This window comes from Polypterus senegalus, chromosome 14 (genome assembly GCF_016835505.1).
Source record: "Polypterus senegalus isolate Bchr_013 chromosome 14, ASM1683550v1, whole genome shotgun sequence".
Taxonomy (NCBI): domain Eukaryota; kingdom Metazoa; phylum Chordata; class Cladistia; order Polypteriformes; family Polypteridae; genus Polypterus; species Polypterus senegalus.
This window is the reverse complement of record NC_053167.1, coordinates 91,821,649-91,840,969: the sequence shown is the minus strand read 5'-3', so window position 1 is coordinate 91,840,969 and position 19,321 is coordinate 91,821,649. Positions and strand designations below refer to the sequence as shown.

Sequence of the window (19,321 nt, the reverse complement as noted above, 5' to 3'; positions counted from 1 at the left end):
AAATAAGATAAAATCAAACAAATCACCAGGACCAGATAATATTTATCCTCGTGTTCTTAAGGAGGCTAGTGAGTACATATATAAACCCTTGACACATATTTGTAGGATGTGTTGTGTTCAAGTTACATTCCGTGTTTGTCAATCGTTGTAAAGATGACAGGTTTCATTCATCGATTCGTTTCTTACTGCATCAATAAACAGCTCGCTCTTCTTCTTTATCTGAGACCTGACACACTGCATGCACGGGTTTTTTACACTGTCTTCCTTTAGCGGGACATTGACTTTTTCCACCGTGTGCTTTGTTTCCGCAGTAGCTGGATTTATGAATATGCTTATCAGACGCTTCATATTTTTGCTGCCTTTTCAATTGTGTAATTCGGTTTTTGTTCAGCGCTCTTTGGAACTGTTGCTTTTATCTGTGCACTGCGTCAGTTCACGTGAGCCGCTCGGTGTACATGCATCGAAGGTTCCCAGCTGTGCTGGTGCCATCTCGTGCTATGTCCATGGCTGTATTTAATGTTACCTTAGTCCTGGCACTTAAAACTTTCTCTCGCAGTTTCGCTGAGTTTGTGTCAAACACCACCCTGACCATCTCATCTTCCTCTCCATAAGCACAGTCCTTCACCCGTGAATATTTACCCGTGGCAGTTTGCTATTGGATTGCCGCTGACGGACGGCCTTATATGGGCAGGCACTAAATTACAAACGCCAGCGGCAGCCTGTCTATGAACTTAATTTAAAGTGTAGGTTTACATCGTGCTTTGTTTCCGAAGTAGCAGAACTCATGAATATGGTTGTATATGTCACTCGCTCGCTTCTTATTGTTTCGCTGCCTTCTCAATTATATAATGCATGTTTTCTTAAGCGCTTTTTTGAGCTCTTCCTGGTTTTCTATGTACTGCGTGATTACGTGGGAGGCGTGATGATGTCACGAAACTCCGCCCCACGGCGTTGAAGCTCATCTCCATTACAGTAAATGGAGAAAAACTGCTTCCAGTTATGACCATTACGCATAGAATTTCGATATAAAACCTGCCCAACTTTTGTAAGGAAGCTGTAAGGAATGAACCTGCCAAATTTCAGCCTTCCACCCACACGGGAAGTTGGAGAATTAGTGATGAGTCAGTGAGTGAGTCAGTGAGTGAGTGAGTGAGTGAGGGCTTTGCCTTTTATAAGTATAGATTTCAAAAACCTCCATGTGACCATACTGGGCACTATGGACAGGGTGCCAGTCCTTAACAATACACACTCTGAAACAGTCACACTAGATCAGTTCAAAGTTGCAAGTCAATCTAATTTGCACAGTTTGGGGTTTGAACTCACTCTGTGGTCTGAAACTGTAAGGCAGAAATTCCAGCCCCATACTCAAGATATGCAGTTAAAACATTTTTATTTTATACAGATATTTTATGAATGCCTTGTTAATTTTGTATGCATCATTTAGAAGTAAAGTGTTGCCAGTCACACTTGACAATCTGTTTTACATTTCTGCAGCATGGCTTACCTCCAGGAATGTTGATGTTGTTTGTTGACAATATTGCTGCTTGAACTGAGTCCATCTTCATATATAATAGTTCAGAATTTTCCTGAAAGATGACAAGGAAAGACAGTGTCACTTTTCTCTGGTCTCCTTTACACTTACAAGTTGCTTACATTTTTTGATCTTCAAATGACTCATTAACAAAGCATGGATAATAGAGGGCTTAACATACAGCTTTTTTAAATATACGAAAACAGAATAAAATATGACAGCCCCACTGGACATTCCTATGCATTATGGTACCTTTATGTCAGGTAGTGTACTTCTATGGTTTAGCGCTCTCTGAATTATCCTTATAATATGTATCACACTCCAAACCTGTGCTCTTGAAAGCCTTTGGCCTCTTTGTGGCACCCCCAATTACTCACATGACTTACCATTTTGAAACTTATATCATCAGTCTTTTCACAATGACTATGGGTACTTTATTACAGCACTAAACACTAAACCAATCAATTTATTTGAAGTGCTAGGTTCTTAAAGAACCACCCAATCTGCCATACTAATTATTACATGAGCAATAGCTTGGGTGGCCATTCCTCATTCAGCAGTGGATAATGTATAAGCTCTGGCTTCAGGAAATGACCAGAAATGATGGGAAATGACCAAATTCACTCCATTGGACATCATTTAATTTAGGTTACCAGAAAGCCCATCTGTAGCATTCTACCTTTGTCGTGAAAATATTGAAGTGACCTAATCTAAGGGCTCCATGTTATCCAAAATAGAGTTAAAGGGAGGTCTCTTCTTTATAATATTACTTGATTTTTTCTTTAATATTTTGATTTATTTAGCATTTATTTAATGTATTTTGTATCTTTATGAGAGTTTTGGAATTTGGAGAATTCATATTTAATGGTTATTGTGCACTACAGACAGTTGTTTAAAGATGGCAAAAAATATTTAACATCTTATCATGGAGTCATTTTGATTCTTGTGTGCATCATCATTTTGAACTTGGCTTGTATACAGCTGCTTGCCACATTGCTATGCAGGACAACTGTAGATTGCAAGCTATTATATCACTGTCTATAGGATATGCACTTCCTGATTATCCAAGATTAGATGGAAACCTAAACACTCTGACAAGTATCTGTGTTTGTTATAGTTTCTATGGTTTCAGAATATGTTCATCAGTATTTTGACTACATCATTGCTTATCGATTTGGCTGTGATATCTATTTAAAGAATCCCTCTACAGTTTTCCTCTTAAGGTATTACACTCATTAGTATTAATTTAATTTATTGATTACAAAAAAAAAACAGAATGCACCTGCAATTTTGAATGCAACAACCTTAGTTTATCTGGACAGAAATGGGAACAACTCGGAAACAAACTCAGGGTGACACTAACTTTTATTACAAGGAACACTCACAGTCACTCACACTAGGCCAAATTAAAGTAATTTATAAGCCGAAGGAGCACAATGTAAATTTGCATACCTCATATATAAGCTCTGTTATCATGAGGTGAGCATGGTTCACTAAATTCACTATGGTTTGGCCTACTCTCATGAAACCTAATATTAACACACACCCCGGACCCACTTAAGCACTTATAACTGATACCTGCAGAGCCCATAATTCCTCAGTGCACCACACAAAAATTCATTAGTTTTTGCTTCAGTAGACCAGACAGATATTCCTTAGACACTGAAGGCTGATGCATATTATTTATTGCTATTTACCTACAGCACTTTACTCCTTCCCCATGCTGCCTTCTGTTAGGGGCAACCCTTCTCAGCTATTACCCCAGTGGGAGAGTAAAGGCAACCTGCCCACACTAGGTCCCTTGTAATATGTTATTGTCTCAGTCACTCAGGATGTGCAGACAAATAAAAAAATAGAATTTGTGGCAGTGTTGAAATTTGGAAATTGTTTTTATCCAAGATGCATACCTTCATATAAAGAACCCATAACCTGGACCCTAAGTAATGGGAATATGATGTGATTACAAATCTTTCACCCTGACTTATGGTGAGAAGTATCTTTATGCCAAATGTAAAGTCTGTTGCTTAAAAAACAAAGCTTTTTATAAAAAAAAAAAACAAACAAACAAAACAGAGATTCTGTTTTAGAGATATAGAGGTTAAACGTATCTGATATTTTGCCCATAGCTTTATGTAAACAGCAGAGATAGCAGCATATATTATACGCCTGAGACCCCCCATGACCTCTGTGCTCTTAAACTTTTGTACTTTTTTAAACTCAAACTACACTGATAAAATATGTCTCTTGACATACAGTGTATTTTGAGAGTCTGCTGACTAAAGGTCAATGGACATCCCAAAATGACAGTGGCTGCTGTTTCCCACTAGTTGCCCAGTAGTTAATGTCACCATCATCACTAAACATAACATTATTTGGGGAAGGATCCTCTGTTGCCTCAAGATTCCTCTAACTGTACAGAGCTACTGTGTGCTGGGACTGCAAAATAATATTTCAAAACTCTCTTTCTGACCATTTGTGCACCTTGTGGTGAATTGGTGTCCTATTCTTGCCTTGTAAAGAAGAAGTTGGGATACAGACAAGAGCTAAAAAATGCAGCCAAAGCATGTTTTGCAAAATAATGTTAAAAACCTTTAATCAATGCATTTTAAAGCAATATATCACAATTTCTAGCTAACTGAAACTTTATTGTGACAGTTTGTACATTTGATTATCAATTAAATATAATCTGATATGAAGATTCATCCATTCTCTCTCATATCCCACTTAATGCAAATGAGGGTTGAGGAGAAACTGAGTTATTTAGTAATAATTCAAATGAATAATGCTTTAAACTGGTGTATATTTTTTGTTATTAGGGTCAAAGGTGTATAGAATGATTAGAATCATACAGTATGTGGTAATCAACATGAAACATGTCACCACTCTCCAATGCCATAATTCATGTACTGTATATAATTACCTTACCATGAAACTACTGCGTTCCAAAATTGAAAAATATCATGTTAGTCATTAACAGAAACAGAGTAAGGTTATAGACCAAGTCGATGAGAGATGTAGAGCAAATATGTATTAAAGTGAGTATCCCTATTAATTAATTCTTTTAGACTTATGTGTGTTTTACACACCATAATTATAAAAGAAAGACAATAGATGCAATATATATGTTTCCAATTAGCAAATGTTACGAAAAACTTACTAAAAACAGGTGAAAAAGGTTGTCTTCCATTGCCTTCTGAACATGTTCCTCTACCACAGAAAACATACGTACAAAGTACTGAAACAGATTAATAGGCTGTTGTTATTTATTGAGAAACATACTAAACATAAGAGTTTTACAAGTAAATAAACATTACATTAGACCACTGGCATCCCACACTTAGGGCAACACATACAGATCTAAAACAGAACTTGAACATAGCAGATTATGTAAAAGGAATCCAGCAGAAGATTATGAGCATGTCTGCCGTGGGGATTCACATGAATCAAAGAGTGCATGTGTTTTTAAAATAATGTTTCTTTCCTAGAAAAAGATAGAAAGTCATCCATCCAGGTCCTATACCAGCAGCTTTGAACACTGAGCAGTAAATAGCCCTAGGTAGTGCCAGTTAACCGCAAGGCTCATTTACACACACACACACACACACACTCACACACATGCACACACACACATTCACGCAGGGGTCATTCAGGAATCACCAATTCATTTTGATTCCTCCTCCCTAAAGTTGTCCATGTGGAGTTTGGTCATTTTCCTTCTGCCTCCATGGGTTTTTAAACCTCTTATTCTGAGAGAGATCCAGGTTGACTAACCATTGTAACACCAATATTTCTTAATTAACATAAACAATATAATAATACATAAGACTCCACAAAAGATTATTGAATGAAAAAAGCAGATTGCACCTATGGACAGCAATCGTAACAATAACAACAGTGTACATTTTAGATTAGCAACTTGAAAAATCTTACTTTTTAATGCTTTGAAATTATTTGGAGCTTATCATAAAAGTTTTTCCTTAGTCTCTAAACATTTACAATAAACCAGCTCAAATTTTACAAAATGTACTTTGACTATATTAAAGCTAAGAAATATAATGATGATATCAGTGTCTGTCACTATATATTTTGCATAGATGGGTAAAATACCACAGTCAAGGGGCTCAACTGCTTTGTTGAAATCTCACATGGGCTTTTAGCTCTGAAAACAAGAAACAGCTTATTGGTACAATTTCACATTGCATTTTCCCTGTGTCATTTTCAGTTTGCTCAGCCTACAGCGAGATGCGCTTCTTTGTGATGCTATTGATTGTTTGTTGGAAAGTCAATAATTCAATGAATTCTCCTAGCTGTGCAGCTAATGAATGATGTCCAATGTGAAAAGCATTTCCTGTGAGAAATACTGAATGTGGCAAACAAATGTTTCCACAGTCAAAGTGAAGGTCAATTATCTATCAAGTACTGAAATAGTAATATAGAGTTTTTACTCACAAAATTGTAAAAAGGAACATCTCTTGCCATTATTTGTCAGCCATGAATGTTACTTCTTTGTTCTAGAGCAACTCATTAAAAATAAGATAAATAGCTATAGCTACTTGAAAAAAACAAGTTTATTTCAGACTTGCTTGGTATGTGGTCTTATCCATTATATCTTTGACTTTTGCAATAGATCTGTCTAATCTGATCTCTTTACTTCCTTGTAGTTTTTTCTTTTATGTTCTTTAGAAAAAGAATTAGATTTAAAGGATAGAATATAATTGTACATTACGTTCCCACCCTACTGCATTCAGAGTTTGAAAATGTACAATGTTGCTTTCGTTTTCCATTCTCTAGTTCACTTTATCTTCAGTAAAGAATACATCCATCCATTATCCAACCCGTTATATCCTAACTACAGGGTCACGGGGGTCTGCTGGAGCCAATCCCAGCCAACACAGGTTGGGCTGCAAGGCAGGAAACAAACTCCGGAATACATCCATCCATTATCCAACCCGTATATCCTAACTACAGGGTCAGGGGTCTGCTGGAGCAATCCCAGCCAACACGCACGCACACACACTCCCACCACACACTAGGGACAATTTAGAATCGCCAATGCACCTAACCAGCATGTCTTTGGACTGTGGGAGGAAACCCATGCAGACACAGGGAGAAAATGCAAACTCCACGCAGGGAGGACCTGGGTCTTCTAACTGCAAGGCAGCAGCACTACCCACTGCGCCACTGTGCCGCTGTAAAGAATACATTTGACCTTTATTACTCAATATTATGAATTACTCTTTTTTTGATCATGTTTACTGCATTTAATTCCAAGACCAACAATATCTATTTCATGGGGAAAAGGTAAAATGCCCAATGAACATAATGCATTTTGTATATACAGTGTAACAGTCTGAAGTCAAAGAGTAAATAATTACCAGCTCTTCACTATTAACTGTACAACTAACAGTAGGAGAATCTACTCTTTTTCTGCCATATGAACTTGGTTTTCCCGATGTTAGCTTTCAGATTTTCTCCCGGCTGTTGAGAGTTCCCCCATCTTCCAAATCACACACACACACACACACACACACACTCATATACAGTGCGATGAAAAAAATAACAGCCACCTTGTTTCCTGTATTATTGCAAATTTTTGACTAGCAGTCTGTTTAGGTCTTTAATTGAAATCTGCTATTACATAATGGACATCTGAGTGAGGTCAAATGAGTGATTTTGATCTCAAGCAACAAAAACAAGATAAATCAAATTGTAAAATGGAGCAAAAATAACAAGGTCTCAGAAATCCAATCTCCTGTTTAAAAAACAAGTGTTTTGGAAATCAGAGCATATTTTGTCAGACAGGACTGATGCATTTTCAGTTTCAGTTTTTGCCATCCGATCAAAGGTTTGGTATTCCAGGGATAAAAATCAACTAGTTCAAATGCTTTTTTGTTCTGACTGCTACAGTATTCAAATAAGTTCAGTTTTAATAAAAATCCACAGGCTTACAGTACATCATAGGATGAACAGTTAGCATTTGCATCAATCATCAGTCAAGTCTAAATGTTAGTTTAATTTTAATGTATAATATGCATGATCTAATGTTCACCATAAGTATTATAGTGATTGCTATATTTTTATTTGTGTGAACAAAGTTTGTTTAATGGCTGTGTTCTTCGTTAATGTGTTTTAATGTTATGTCATGGTCTCTCTGTAAAAGCTGCTGACAAACCAAATTTTCCTTGTGGAACAATAAAATTGAATTGAATAGAACTGAACAAATGCCTTTTTAACATATTAAATTTATCTAATGAACTCAGTTTACCAAAACCATCTGGCATTGTGTGAAATAGTAAATGCCCCTTATTTAAATCAACCAGTTTAAGGAACTATTTAGAGCTGGTTGATTGTACATTCAGTAGCTTCATTACAGCCAGCCTTGCACAACTTGTTCTTTATTATCAGAACCAATTCCCAGTATTCCAAGTCTATAATGAGGTGATCAGAATAAATGTTATGTTGGTGATCAGAATAAATGGTTACAAAACCATTTCTAAGGCTAGGAGCCTCACAAAGCCACAGGAAAAGAACAGTAATGAATCAACTCAGGAGTTGTTTAGCTGATATAATCATTCTATAGGATGCAGAGTAAAATCCAGGAAGTCACAAAAGGATCCTAAAAAACATCCAAAGAACCACAAAGCTTATTTTGCCTTAGTAAAGGTTAGTGTTTATGATTCCACAAAGACACTGGGCTAAAATGGGCTTTACTTAGGAGCAGCAAGGCAAATAACACTGCTAAACAAGAAAACATAAATCTCTCATTTGTCAGGAAACATCCTAATAGACACCCAAACCATATGAAAGAATGTTCTATCGGCATATGAAACAAAATTTGAACTTTTTAGATAATACGGGTCTCATTATGTCCAGTATAAAATAAAAGTAGCTTTCGGCAGTAAGAATATAATACCAACAGTCCAACATGGTGATGGAAAGTGTGGGGAGGCTATGCTGCCTCAAGACCTGGGTTTAGTTGCCATAAGTAATGGAACTAAGAAATATGTTCTGTATCATAAAAACTGAAGCATAGCTTGGTCATGCACCAAGAAAATGATTTAAAACACAAAAGCAAGTCCACATCAGAATGGCACAAAAAAGACAAAAGTAAAATTTTGGATTAGCCTAATCAAAGCTAAAATTTTAACCCAAATAAGATGCAGTAACAGGACCTTTAACAAGCAGTTCATGCTAAAAATATTACCAGTTTTTAAGAATTAAAACACTTTTGCAAGGAAGAGTGGGCTACCATTCCTCCACATTGATTTGAAAAATTGGTACTGAATGATAGCAAGTGTTTGGTTGAACTCATCATGGCTAGGCATAGTAAATAAATTATTAATTGAAATGAGGTAATTGCTTATTAACACAGTGCCAGTTGATGGTAGATAACTTGTATTCATCCACATTTTGTTCACACACAAAAAAGAATTAATTTCACACTAGCATAGTGGTGAACTGACTTGTACTAGCACCTGTTAGTTTCAGAGCCTTGGTTATAAAAAAATTGTGCATTCTTCCCATGCTCATATGAGTTGTCTCCCATTATACTGGTTTTCTATAATATCATAAGGTTGTGGGGAGTAAGAGCAAATGTCAACAAGCTTTGATGTAGGGCATGAACCAGTCCTGGAAAAGACATGTGTCCATCATAAGGCATTCTCATGCACAAACACAAACTTAATCACTCTGTGCCAGTTAAACTAATATGTACAGCTTTTTAAAGAAAAAGGAAAGAGAGGAAAGTCTAATGACAGTGACAGGGTTGGGAGGTAAACCAAAGCCTCTGGATCTGTGAAACTGCAGCGGTAAATAGTGTACTAGCATGCTGCTCTGATCAAGTGATTATTTCTTAATCTATTTTCTCTGAAATGTAAGGTGACCTAACTTCCGTGATTGTAATGAATCAGACCTCCAGAGTCAAAGAAGCTTGCCGCTGGCTTTCAGAGTTCTCTTGGTTCCCCATAGCGTACACAAGATGATGAACAACTCTAAGGTGTAGCAGCTCTTTGGACAATTCAGGGGATTGCTTAGCCAGAATTCTGCAAGGAAAAAGAAGGGAAACAGCTAAAAGTTTAAATGGCTATGACTGTTTTCAAAGACATATTCTCAAAAAACCTAAACCTTCTCAAAGAGGAGGCTTATGTATTGTATATTAAACATATACAAGAAAAGTACAAGTCTTACCCAATGGTTTTTGCAGCAGCAGCTTGTTGAACGAAAACTGGCAGAGACGGGGACATTTTCTGCATGTCTGGAACTGACGGAAATAGATTAAATGAAGTATGATTTACTACCCTTTGATTTGGCTTTTCTAAGACATAATTTTTAAAAACAATGTTTACCTAATATGTGACATCATTTGGTGATCCTACTCACAGGGAGGTGAGGAGGAGGAGGATGACAATGAATACTTACAAACCGAAGAAGAAAAAAAAAGTGTCTAAGGAATTAATAGCCAAAGTCAGAGTGGTGAAAGAGGCTGCAGCCCGGTTCTTACTCAGGTCAGTTTGGAAAAACAGAGACTGCTAGATGGAGATATGACCAAAATATATACATTTAGTGTCTTGGAAGAGCAGTAGACAATAGCAACAGCACATGAAAGAGAGAGCTTAGGCCAAGGCAGACATGTGCAATGGTTCCTTAGGGTAATTGAGTGTTGCAGAGACAGCAAGATCCTTTAGAGCAGGGGTGCCCAAACTTTTTCGGCTTGCGAGCTACTTTTAAAATGACCAGGTCGAAATGATCTACCTACGTTTAAAATTATATATTTATACCATTCGAAGTCTGAATCACAATCTGATTGTATGGGTGGTTACCAACCAGGTAACGCGTCTGGTTGGTCTGCAAGTCGGCAAACATCCGCCACGGGTGCCCTCTCAGTTGCGAGTAGCAGATCATAGAATGTTACATAGTTAACTGTCAAATAATGCAAAGAGTAGGCTACGCGACACGTGTTTCGCCCTATTTTGGGCTCATCAGGCGTACACACTCCACTGCACCCCTATCGGGGATCGAACCTCGGACGTCAGACAAACGCACTTAGATTGTGACACTGTGATAAAAAAAAATCCTCTTCCAATTCCACATACCCTCCCCAAACATTTTTTTTAAAATCCCTTCTTTAGTAGATATAAATTGGAAGGCTAACTATATCACAGCCGGAGTTTTGCAGTAGCTCGCGCGTTTGATTGTGCGTGCGGGATGACCATTGTATATTAGAAGAAAAGAGATCTGAGACTGGCCGCCCTGTATGTCAATCAAGTGAAAAATGCCATATGGAGGATATATGATAGACTAACCTTTAAAAAAACTTTTTTGAATGCAACGCGATCTACCTGAGCTACCTTTGCGATCTACCGGTCGATCACGATTGCCGCATTGGGCACCCCCTGGTTTAGAGGAACTTCTAGCCTGGTCTACCAAAAGGGCAGGGCAGCCTGGAAATTATTCTAGGGATTGACTATACGTGGTCCTGAGAGCTAAAAGCTTCAACGCAATAATGAGCCTAAAGTTTTGTAGTGAGTAGTGGTGAAGATTCAACTGGCAGGACATTGAACAGCTAGGGTCGAGAGAGACTAAGATAGGAAGTGAAAAGGAGTGAGCTTGTATGTAAAACTGTAGTAGGCGTATGATTGTGCTACGCCACTGGATGGACAGCTTCTTGTTTTACTCTTTCTCCATGTGTCCATTCCTCCCTGTAGTTTATGTTTTCCTCCTTTTACAACCTTAGCATTATTCTGAGTATGAAAGAATTCCATGAGGATCTCAACCTATCACAATATAAACTTAATCAAATCCCAACAGCAGGTGAACACTCTCAAACAATTAACAGATTTACAATCATATATATATATATATATATATATATATATATATATATATATATATATATATATATATATATATATATATATATATATATATATATTCCAGTACCACCATCAATTACCACAGGGCAATAGGCAAAAACAAGCTTAAGGCCTGATTAATGTAGCCCATAAGTATGCTGCTTGCAATGTAAATGTCTAAATGTTTTCAATTATTAATTATTATTATTAACTCTTGTATGTAAAAATGTAATGTAATGTATTCATTACCTTCAGTAAGTCCGTTCATTCAGGATCTGGACAACTGCCATATCAGACAGTGATATAATTGGAAAAGTCAATTTTCTATTGCACATTTATGCTAAAAATAATGCGCTCAAGAAGATATGCTAAATTAGATGTGTTAGGAAGCAGATGAGCCTTCTTGATTATTGCAGTTATGTGGTTTAACTAAGTCAGATTGTTAGTGATTGGTTTGTCCAAAAACTAGAAACTGCTGACTTTTTGTATAAGTAAAGTGTTTTGAGATAGTGTTTACCATGATAGGTGATTTAAAAAATGAAGATTGTTTGAATGCAAAACAGCGTAAAGGAGCAATGGTTAGAGCTCCTGCTTCACCAGTGTGTTTGAATCCTGTGCTAGGTGATTGTCCATGTGGAATTTACACTGTCCCCTTGTATTTGTGTAGGCTTTTCTCCAGGTACTTCAGTTTTCCTTCCATATCCTCAAAGATATGCAGGATAAACCTGGATCGAGGTGGATGTGTGCATATGTGGTTCCTGTGATGTACAGGTGTCCTCTCCAGGCTTGGTTCTTTTCTTGCGCTCAGTATTACTGAGATGGGTTCCAGCTCCCAGCGCTCCAGAACTAGATTAAGCATATTTGAGACTGCTTTGAATATTTATATGCATATTCCACTGTGATGTGAGAATCATAATTGCATAAATGTATGCATGATGCCAATTTTCTTGCTCATAAAGACATTTAGTAAAGTTTTTTACAATCCATGTTCTTACCCACTTATCCAGTTTAGGTTCATGAAGAGCCAGTGCAGAAAGTAACCCTAGATGCCACTGCATGGCATAGTCACAGAGATTTTATACTGGGCCAGTTTAGAGGTGTTGGTAAGCCTAACCTGCCCATTATCAGATTGTGTGAGAAAAACAGACTACTGGTACCTGGATAAAAACCTCAAGCAGCCATGTGGAGAAGAGATCATGTATTCAACCAGTTTCAGGGTTTGGTATTCAGGCCTGCATGACTCTGAACCTGGATCAAACAGTTCAGTAATGGATGAATCAGGTGAATTAAGTTTTTACATTTGGCAATTCCATTGCTTAAGGTTTTTGTGTCTTCTTTGCTCAGTCCACACTACTGGAAAAAATGAGTGCTGAATGAGTATTGAAGAAATTAAACTTGGTGTCAGCCAGTAGTCTGGTTACCTAAATTGGAGAGCCCAAGACCTAAATATTCTTATGACCACAAGAAAAAGTTAAAGAAATTAACAATGCGACTATTAAAAACATGTGGGTCCATATTCATATAAAAATACACACACAAATACTCAGCCAAAAGGTCATATGATCTCATGCACAGGCTAGGGGCATTAATAAAACAGCTCTTTTTAAGACACCATTAAAGCAGTGGCAGCAGACGTTAAAAAGCAGAACAAAAGGACCACAGTAAGAAATAACACACATCTTTTGATGAAGGCCTGCCAAACATAGCAGTTGTGCCCAGGGGAGACTCTGTTCAAGTTGATGTTTTACTGACATCTTATGGTCTGTTATTAAAATGACACTTTTTGATGAGTCTAGAAGTTGGAACGAAGTTTTCCTGACTCTCTTAGGAACATCCTGTGTTTCAGACATGCAAATGGAAAATTTCTTTAACATTCCTTTTTTCACATGGTAACTTTATTAAAATGGAGGTCAATCTGTACATATAATAGTTTTTGGGCAGCACAGTGGCACAGTGTTCAACAATTCCACCTAACAGATCTAGCATCCTGGGAACAAATCTACTGCTAGATCACTGTCTGTGTAGAGTTTGTGTTTCTGTGTCTGCGGGGGTTTTGATTTGATGCTCTGATTATCCTCCCATATGATTGTAAATGGTGATTAAAAACTGACCCTGCATCAGGATGTGCATGTGAGTGGTCTTTGTAAAAAGCTGGAGTCACACTTGAGGTACCTGCCTGGCATTCAGTGCTGCTGTGATATAAAAACAAATCCAAACCTACATGGCCCTGTGTGAAAAAGTAATTGCCCCTGAACCTAATAACTGGTTGGGCCACCCTTAGCAGCAATAACTGCAATCAAGCGCTTGCGATAACTTGCAATGAGTCTTTTACAGCGCTCTGGAGGAATTTTGGCCCACTCATCTTTGCAGAATTGTTGTAATTCAGCTTTATTTGAGGGTTTTCTAGCATGAAGCGCTTTTTTAAGGTCATGCCATAGCATCTCAATTGGATTCAGGTCAGGACTTTGACTAGGCCACTCCAAAGTCTTCATTTTGTTTTTCTTCAGCCATTCAGAGGTGGATTTGCTGGTGTGTTTTGGGTCATTGTCCTGTTGCAGCACCCAAGATCGCTTCAGCTTGATTTGACGAACAGATGGCCGGACATTCTCCTTCAGGATTTTTTGGTAGACAGTAGAATTCATGGTTCCATCTATCACAGCAAGCCTTCCAGGTCCTGAAGCAGCAAAACAACCCCAGACCATCACACTACCACCACCATATTTTACTGTTGGTATGATGTTCTTTTTCTGAAATGCTGTGTTCCTTTTACGCCAGATGTAACGGGACATTTGCCTTCCAAAAGTTCAACTTTTGTCTCATCAGTCCACAAGGTATTTTCCCAAAAGTCTTGGCAATCATTGAGATGTTTCTTAGCAAAATTGAGACGAGCCCTAATGTTCTTTTGCTTAACAGTGGTTTGCGTCTTGGAAATCTGCCATGCAGGCCGTTTTGCCCAGTCTCTTTCTTATGGTGGAGTCGTGAACACTGACCTTAATTGAGGCAAGTGAGGCCTGCAGTTCTTAGACGTTGTCCTGGGGTCTTTGTGACCTCTCGGATGAGTCGCCTCTGCGCTCTTGGGGTAATTTTGGTCGGCCGCCACTCCTGGGAAGGTTCACCACTGCTCCATGTTTTTGCCATTTGTGGATAATGGCTCTCACTGTGGTTCGCTGGAGTCCCAAAGCTTTAGAAATGGCTTTATAACCTTTACCAGACTGATAGATCTCAATTACTTCTGTTCTCATTTGTTCCTGAATTTCTTTGGATCTTGGCATGATGTCTAGCTTTTGAGGTGCTTTTGGTCTGTGTCAGGCAGCTCCTATTTAAGTGATTTCTTGATTGAAACAGGTGTGGCAGTAATCAGGCCTGGGGTTTTGCACGGAAATTGAACTCAGGTGTGATACACCACAGTTAGGTTATTTTTAACAAGGGGTAATTACTTTTCACACAGGGCCATGTAGGTTTGGATTTTTTCTCCCTAAATAATAAAACCATCATTTAAAACTGCATTTTGTGTTTACTTGTGTTATATTTGACTAATGGTTAAATGTGTTTGATGATCAGAAACATTTTGTGTGACAAACATGCAAAAGAATAAGAAATCAGGAAGGGGCAAATAGTTTTTCACACCACTGTACACCAGCTTCCTGTTCTCCTATATTAAATTAAGCAGGTTTTACTATTTAATATTATTTAATACTGTTACATAATAAAATAACATTGTCAACCCCACTTAATCAAATTTAGTATTGCAGGGCTTCACTTTATTCCAGCAAGGTAGGATATAGCCCTAGATGAATGCACTCGTGCACAAATACACACACACTCAACACAGACCAAATTTAAAATTGCCAGCTAACCTAACCTATACGGCTTTGAGGATGTGGGAAGAAAATTGAAGTAGCGAGATAAAAAGCCCCACAGACACAGGTCAATGTATGCACAAAAACAAGTCTTGTAGTGCATATACTGTATATATATATATATATATATATATATATATATATATATATATATATATATATATATATATATAGTGTATATATATATATATATATATATATACAGTAATCCTTCTCGATCGCGGTGTTAGACCCCCGATAGGTGAAAATCCAAAGTAGAAACCATATGTTTGTATGGTTATTTTATATATTTTAAGCCCTTATAAACTCTCCAACACTGTTTATAAATATTCCCTGCACAGTCATACAGCATAATCCCTTTATATTCTCTTAGATATTAGGTAAGATTCATTGAAATTATGTATATAAACACACTGTTTATATACAGTAAAACCTAAATATTATTTTAAAGATATCGAGTGTCTCCGATATCACATATGTTACAGCCATTACGATAGACAGGCCACCAGCAATAAATACATACAATGCAAGAAAAATAGTATACAGTAAATGTGTGTACAAGTGACACTAAACGTAGGTACATGTACTAAGTACAGTAATCCCTCGCTATATCGCGCTCGACTTTCGTGGCTTCACTCTATCGTGGATTTTATATGTAAGCATAACTAAATATATAACGCGATTTTTCGCTGCTTCATGGGTTCTGCGGACAATGGGTCTTTTACTTCCTGTACATGCTTCCTCAGTTGGTCTGCCCAGTTGATTTCATACAAGGGACGCTATTGGCAGATGACTGAGAAGCTAACCAATCAGAGCACTCAGTTAAGTTCCTGTGTGCTGAATGCGGTGTTAACCAGGAAGTCAAACCTACATGGCCCTGTGTGAAAAAGTAATTGCCCCTGAACCTAATAACTGGTTGGGCCACCCTTAGCAGCAATAACTGCAATCAAGCGCTTATATAACTTGCAATGAGTCTTTTACAGCCTGGAGGAATTTTGGCCCACTCATCTTTGCAGAATTGTTGTAATTCAGCTTTATTTGAGGGTTTTCTAGCATGAAGCGCCTTTTTAAGGTCATGCCATAGCATCTCAATTGGATTCAGGTCAGGACTTTGACTAGGCCACTCCAAAGTCTTCATTTTGTTTTTCTTCAGCCATTCAGAGGTGGATTTGCTGGTGTGTTTTGGGTCATTGTCCTGTTGCAGCACCCAAGATCGCTTCAGCTTGATTTGACGAACAGATGGCCGGACATTCTCCTTCAGGATTTTTTGGTAGACAGTAGAATTCATGGTTCCATCTATCACAGCAAGCCTTCCAGGTCCTGAAGCAGCAAAACAACCCCAGACCATCACACTACCACCACCATATTTTACTGTTGGTATGATGTTCTTTTTCTGAAATGCTGTGTTCCTTTTACGCCAGATGTAACGGGACATTTGCCTTCCAAAAGTTCAACTTTTGTCTCATCAGTCCACAAGGTATTTTCCCAAAAGTCTTGGCAATCATTGAGATGTTTCTTAGCAAAATTGAGACGAGCCCTAATGTTCTTTTGCTTAACAGTGGTTTGCGTCTTGGAAATCTGCCATGCAGGCCGTTTTGCCCAGTCTCTTTCTTATGGTGGAGTCGTGAACACTGACCTTAATTGAGGCAAGTGAGGCCTGCAGTTCTTTAGACGTTGTCCTGGGGTCTTTGTGACCTCTCGGATGAGTCGCCTCTGCGCTCTTGGGGTAATTTTGGTCGGCCGCCACTCCTGGGAAGGTTCACCACTGCTCCATGTTTTTGCCATTTGTGGATAATGGCTCTCACTGTGGTTCGCTGGAGTCCCAAAGACACCAGCTTCCTGTTCTCCTATATTAAATTAAGCAGGTTTTACTATTTAATATTATTTAATACTGTTACATAATAAAATAACATTGTCAACCCCACTTAATCAAATTTAGTATTGCAGGGCTTCACTTTATTCCAGCAAGGTAGGATATAGCCCTAGATGAATGCACTCGTGCACAAATACACACACACTCAACACAGACCAAATTTAAAATTGCCAGCTAACCTAACCTATACGGCTTTGAGGATGTGGGAAGAAAATTGAAGTAGCGAGATAAAAAGCCCCACAGACACAGGTCAATGTATGCACAAAAACAAGTCTTGTAGTGCATATACTGTATATATATATATATATATATATATATATATATATATATATATATATATATATATATATATATATATATATATATATATATATACATACATTAATCCCTCCTCGATCGCTGGTGTTGTGTTCCAGGTGAAAATCCACGAAGTAGAAACCATATGTTTGTATGGTTATTTTTATATATTTTAAGCCCGTATAAACTCTCCAACACTGTTTATAAATATTCCCTGCACAGTCATACAGCATAATCCCTTTATATTCTCTTAGATATTAGGTAAGATTCATTGAAATTATGTATATAAACACACTGTTTATATACAGTAAAACCTAAATATTATTTTAAAGATATCGAGTGTCTCTGATATCACATATGTTACAGCCATTACGATAGACAGGCCACCAGCAATAAATACGTACAATGCAAGAAAAATAGTATACAGTAAATGTGTGTCAAGTGACACTAAACGTACGTACATGTACTAAGTACAGTAATCCCTCGCTATATCGCGCTTTGACTTTCGTGGCTTCACTCTACCGCGGATTTTATATGTAAGCATAACTAAATATATAACGCGGATTTTTCGCTGCTTCGCGGGTTCTGCGGACAATGTGTCTTTTTACTTCCTGTACATGCTTCCTCAGTTGGTCTGTCCAGTTGATTTCATACAAGGGACGCTACTGGCAGATGACTGAGAAGCTAACCAATCAGAGCACTCAGTTAAGTTCCTGTGTGCTGAATGCGGTGTTAACCAGGAAGTCTCGTCTCGCTCATTCAGCATCAACGTGTTTCGCTGTGTAAAGAGTTAACTTTTGTGCTGTTTTGTGTTTATCTTTGTGTATAGTCAAGCCCTTCATTATGGCTCCAAAACGATCTGCTCGGGCCACGCCCAAGCGCCAATTGAAGATGTTAACGATTGCCGAAAAGGTAAACGTTTTGGATATTTTGAAGGAAGGGAAAAAGCTACACTGCTGTAGGACGCCATTACAGCATCAATGAGGCTACGATTCTTTTTATTTAAAAAGTAGGAAAGGAATATAAGATCTACGGCCGCAGTGTCCTTTTAACCAGGGTGCAAAACGAGTTGTAAGTGGATGTAATAATGCAGTAGTCTGGATGGAATCTGCTTTAGGGATTTGGATTGAAGACTGCCAGAAGAAGAACAACGGCCGTGCTACACAATCGCCTGAAGAGGCTCCTTTAGAAGGGCTGTAACGCTCTCCTTTGTTGTGCAGTAAAAATGATTGGTTAGCTTCTCAGTCATCCGCCAATAGCGTCCCTTGTATGAAATCAACTGGGCAAACCAACTGAGAAAGCATGTACAGGAAGTAAAAGACACATTGTCCGCAGAACCCGCGAAGCGGCGAAAAATCCGCGTTATATATTTAGTTATGCTTACATATAAAATCCACGGTAGAGTGAAGCCGCGAAAATCGAAGCGCAATATAGCGAGGGATTACTGTATATATATATATATATATATATATATATATATATATATATATATATATATATATATATATATATATGTATATGTGTGTGTGTGTGTGTGTGTGTCTCATCCAGAGGATGGTTTTTGCCTGAAACAGAGAAAGACTGACAAGCTGGGAGGTGTATCTCAGGATTGCAAAAGTGGATAGGGTTGTTTAAACAGAAGCTCAATTACTGTTCTGACAGAACACACTCTTGAGCTCCTTGTTGAGTCTGATGCAGTTTGATACAATTCACCTATAGCAATATAAAACCTGAGGCTTAACTAGAAGAGAGCTGATTTGACCACACTTCATGACAACATATTATATGTAGATCTTTCATTTTCTGAACCTACTTAGTCCATTACAGGATTGAGGGGACCCAAAACCTAACCTAGCAGGATCAGGTGCAAGTAAGGAATTACTCCTACATGGGACAACACTGCAGGACA

At 37.9% G+C, this 19,321-nt stretch overlaps 1 protein-coding gene across 1 annotated transcript in view; it reads right to left on the bottom strand.

Moving 5' to 3' along the window:
• armh1 (armadillo like helical domain containing 1) overlaps window positions 1-19,321 on the bottom strand; it is a 45,126-nt gene that overhangs the window by 6,231 nt on the left and 19,574 nt on the right. Inside the window, exons 8-11 of the mRNA XM_039735819.1 lie at window positions 9,719-9,791; window positions 9,444-9,573; window positions 4,689-4,766; window positions 1,505-1,586 (exon numbers count right to left, since the gene is read on the bottom strand). Coding sequence (XP_039591753.1) covers window positions 1,505-1,586; window positions 4,689-4,766; window positions 9,444-9,573; window positions 9,719-9,791 — 363 coding nt within the window. The remainder of the gene's footprint in view (window positions 1-1,504; window positions 1,587-4,688; window positions 4,767-9,443; window positions 9,574-9,718; window positions 9,792-19,321) is intronic.